Genomic DNA, 2691 nt, shown 5'->3' with positions numbered 1-2691 from the left:
AGGGACACCTTTCACTAGCCCAGGTTGCTCCAAGCCCTGTCCAACCTGGCCTTCGACACTTCCAGGGATGGGGCAGCCACAGCTTCTCTGATCAACCTGTGCCAGGACCTCACCACCCTCACAGGGAAGAATTTCTTCCCAATATCCAATGTAACCTACTCTCTTTCAGTTTAAATCTGCTGTGATGCAGTGGGTTACCTTGGCTCTGTGCTCCAGCTCCCTCCTGCAGCACCAGCTGCTGCCTGTGTGGCTTCCCAAGCCCTTGCAGGGCTGTAGGGGACTGTTGGTGACCTTGGGGTCTAACGAAGTTGCTGGACTGAGTCATGTGGAGCAGGCTGGGACAGGGGGCAGGGACGTGTTGCTGTGTTGCAGTGGCCGTGTTGCTCTCACCAGTCTCCTGAGAGCAGAGGGGTTCTTTTTCTCCACCAGGCATTGGCTGGCACCGGGTTGGCTGTTCTCTCCTGGGGTTGGGATGCTCCCAGCTGGGAGGTTGGAAACATTTCGCTCTGACAATCATCTCCCTCCTCAGAAGTGGACCAAAAGCATCAACCAGGCCAGAAAGATGTCCCTGCTCGCCTGGGAGAAGGAGACCGGCATCGAGCTGGTGCAGATCAACGGGCAGCGGCGCTACGGGGGGCCACCCCCAGGTACGTGAGGGGGCCACCCCCAGGTATGTGAGGGGGGCCACCCCCAGGTACGTGAGGGGGCCACCCCCAGGTATGTGAGGGGGCCACCCCCAGGTACATGAAGGGGGCCACCCCCAGGTATGTGATGGGGGCCACCCCCAGGTATGTGAAGGGAGCCACCCCCAGGTATGTGAGGGGAGCCACCCCCAGGTACGTGAGGGGGCCACCCCCAGGTATGTGAGGGGGGCAGCTCGGCGCCCTGGTGCCCCGTGGGCACGGCAGCTCTCCCCACGGGCCCCCCCGGCTGTGTGCCCGCAGGCTGGGTGGGTGACCCGCCGCCCGCCGACACCGAGGTGTACATCGGGAAGCTGCCGCAGGACTTGTACGAGGACGTCCTGATCCCGCTCTTCCAGAGCGTGGGGAAGCTCTACGAGTTCCGCCTCATGATGACCTTCAGCGGCCTCAACCGGGGCTTCGCCTACGCCAAGTACAGCAGCCACCGCGGCGCCAGGGACGCCATCGCCGCCCTCAACCACTACCCCGTGCGCCAGGGCTGCGCCATCGTGGTGTGCTGGAGCACGCAGAAGCGGGAGCTGAGTGTGGACGGCCTGGCCGCCTCGGTGAGCCAGCAGGAGCTGGAGGCCACGCTGCAGAGGGCCACCCAGGGCATCCTCAGCGTCACCCTGCACGCCAGCCCCCGCCAGAGACAGGCCAAGCTCGCTGTGCTCCAGTACAGCTCGCACCAGGCTGCTGCCCTGGCCAAGAAAGCCCTGATGGAAGGTGAGTGGTGCTGTGGGATGCAGCTGGGGCTGGGTTTCCTGGTGTCCCTAAGGAAGGGTTGATCCCACCTCCAGGCTTGGCTGTGAGGTAACTTCAGCCTTGAGGCACCCCTTGTGTCTTGTGGGATACCAGCTGCTCTTGGTGTGGTTGATCCCTTATATCTACAAGTCCTAGTGGTGGTGGGATGAAGAGGCTGCTGGAGGTCTTCAAAAAGTCACCTGCTCAGGGCAGGAACATCACCAGTGCCATTCCAGGGTATCCAGAATGTTGACCAAGTTATTAAACCCTCCCAATGGAGCTACCCTATCCCTCAGTATCCCTTAAACCCTCCTGATGGAGCTACCTTACCCCTCAGAGCTCCGTTCCATGATTGCCCTGGGACACCCTTCCCAGACATTCAACTGGGACCTTAGACATCCAGAGTCCTGTTTTGTACCCGTTTGTGCCCCAGCTGAGAAGCATTTGGCTTTGGCATCTTGCACCTTGTCCCTAAAGCCAGGCTGCCCCTAAAATCCTGGGGATCACTGCAGCAGATGCTGAGGGGTGGGACGGGGTGATGCTGGAGGGCAGGTGAGCATGTCCTGTCTCTCGCAGGGAACCTGAGGCTCAGGGGATCGGGGATGAGGGTGGAGTGGCTGCACCCTGACCTGAAGCAGAAGCTGCAGCTGTGGGAAGAGAGGCCACCAGCCAGCCAGGTGCAGGAGAACAAGAGCCTGGCAGCGCCCAAGCCACTGGCCCTGCCTCCAGCGGTGCAGAACATGTTGGACCACCTGAACACCCTGCGCAGGAGGCAATGCCTGGGGATGCCCCTGTTCCTCACTAAGTGCATCCGGGTGAACCCCAACGGGTGGCTGCAGTTCTGGTACCAGGTGCAGATCCCGGGGTACCCCGTGCCCTTCAGTGGGTTCACGTGGGTCCGGCAGGATGGGCAGGGCCAGAGCAGGCACGAGGAGGCCAAGGCTGCAGTGGCGCTGCACATGCTCCGTGTCTTAGGTGAGCCTTTGGTGAGTCCTCCTGTGGTGTCTGTGCCAACCCCCCACCTTTCCCAAAGTCCTGGAGTGTCTCCTGGGAGTGTGGAGTGTGTGTCTGGGGGGAGGACTCAGCCTGGCAGGCAGGGCTGAAACACTGTCCACCCCCTGCTAGACGGGCCCCTGCTGGCTCTGAGCTCTGGGTGGGATTCCTGGTTGGAAGCAGAGGGTGCAAGAGGAGGGTTTGGGGTGAGAGCAGAGCCTGACGCTCCCCTCTCCACAGCAGAGTCCCAGCTGGCATAGGGAGCTGCTCTGCC

The 2691-nt window shown here is 61.9% G+C and overlaps 1 protein-coding gene across 1 annotated transcript; it reads left to right on the top strand.

The window, feature by feature from the left end:
- Positions 1-472: 472 nt before the first annotated feature.
- On the top strand, positions 473-2410 carry DND1 (DND microRNA-mediated repression inhibitor 1; the record flags this gene model as incomplete). The annotated part of the gene is made up of 3 exons (XM_029961226.1): positions 473-647; positions 945-1406; positions 2001-2410. Coding segments are annotated over exons 1-3 (1047 nt in total), but the record flags the coding sequence as incomplete, so codon positions are not given.
- Between the last annotated feature and the right edge of the window lie 281 nt (positions 2411-2691).

The sequence above is a fragment of the Manacus vitellinus genome, unplaced genomic scaffold (assembly GCF_001715985.3).
Source record: "Manacus vitellinus isolate BGI_N305 unplaced genomic scaffold, ASM171598v3 scaffold_320_pilon, whole genome shotgun sequence".
NCBI classification, from domain to species: domain Eukaryota; kingdom Metazoa; phylum Chordata; class Aves; order Passeriformes; family Pipridae; genus Manacus; species Manacus vitellinus.
This window is presented reverse-complemented; position numbering and strand designations above follow the sequence as displayed.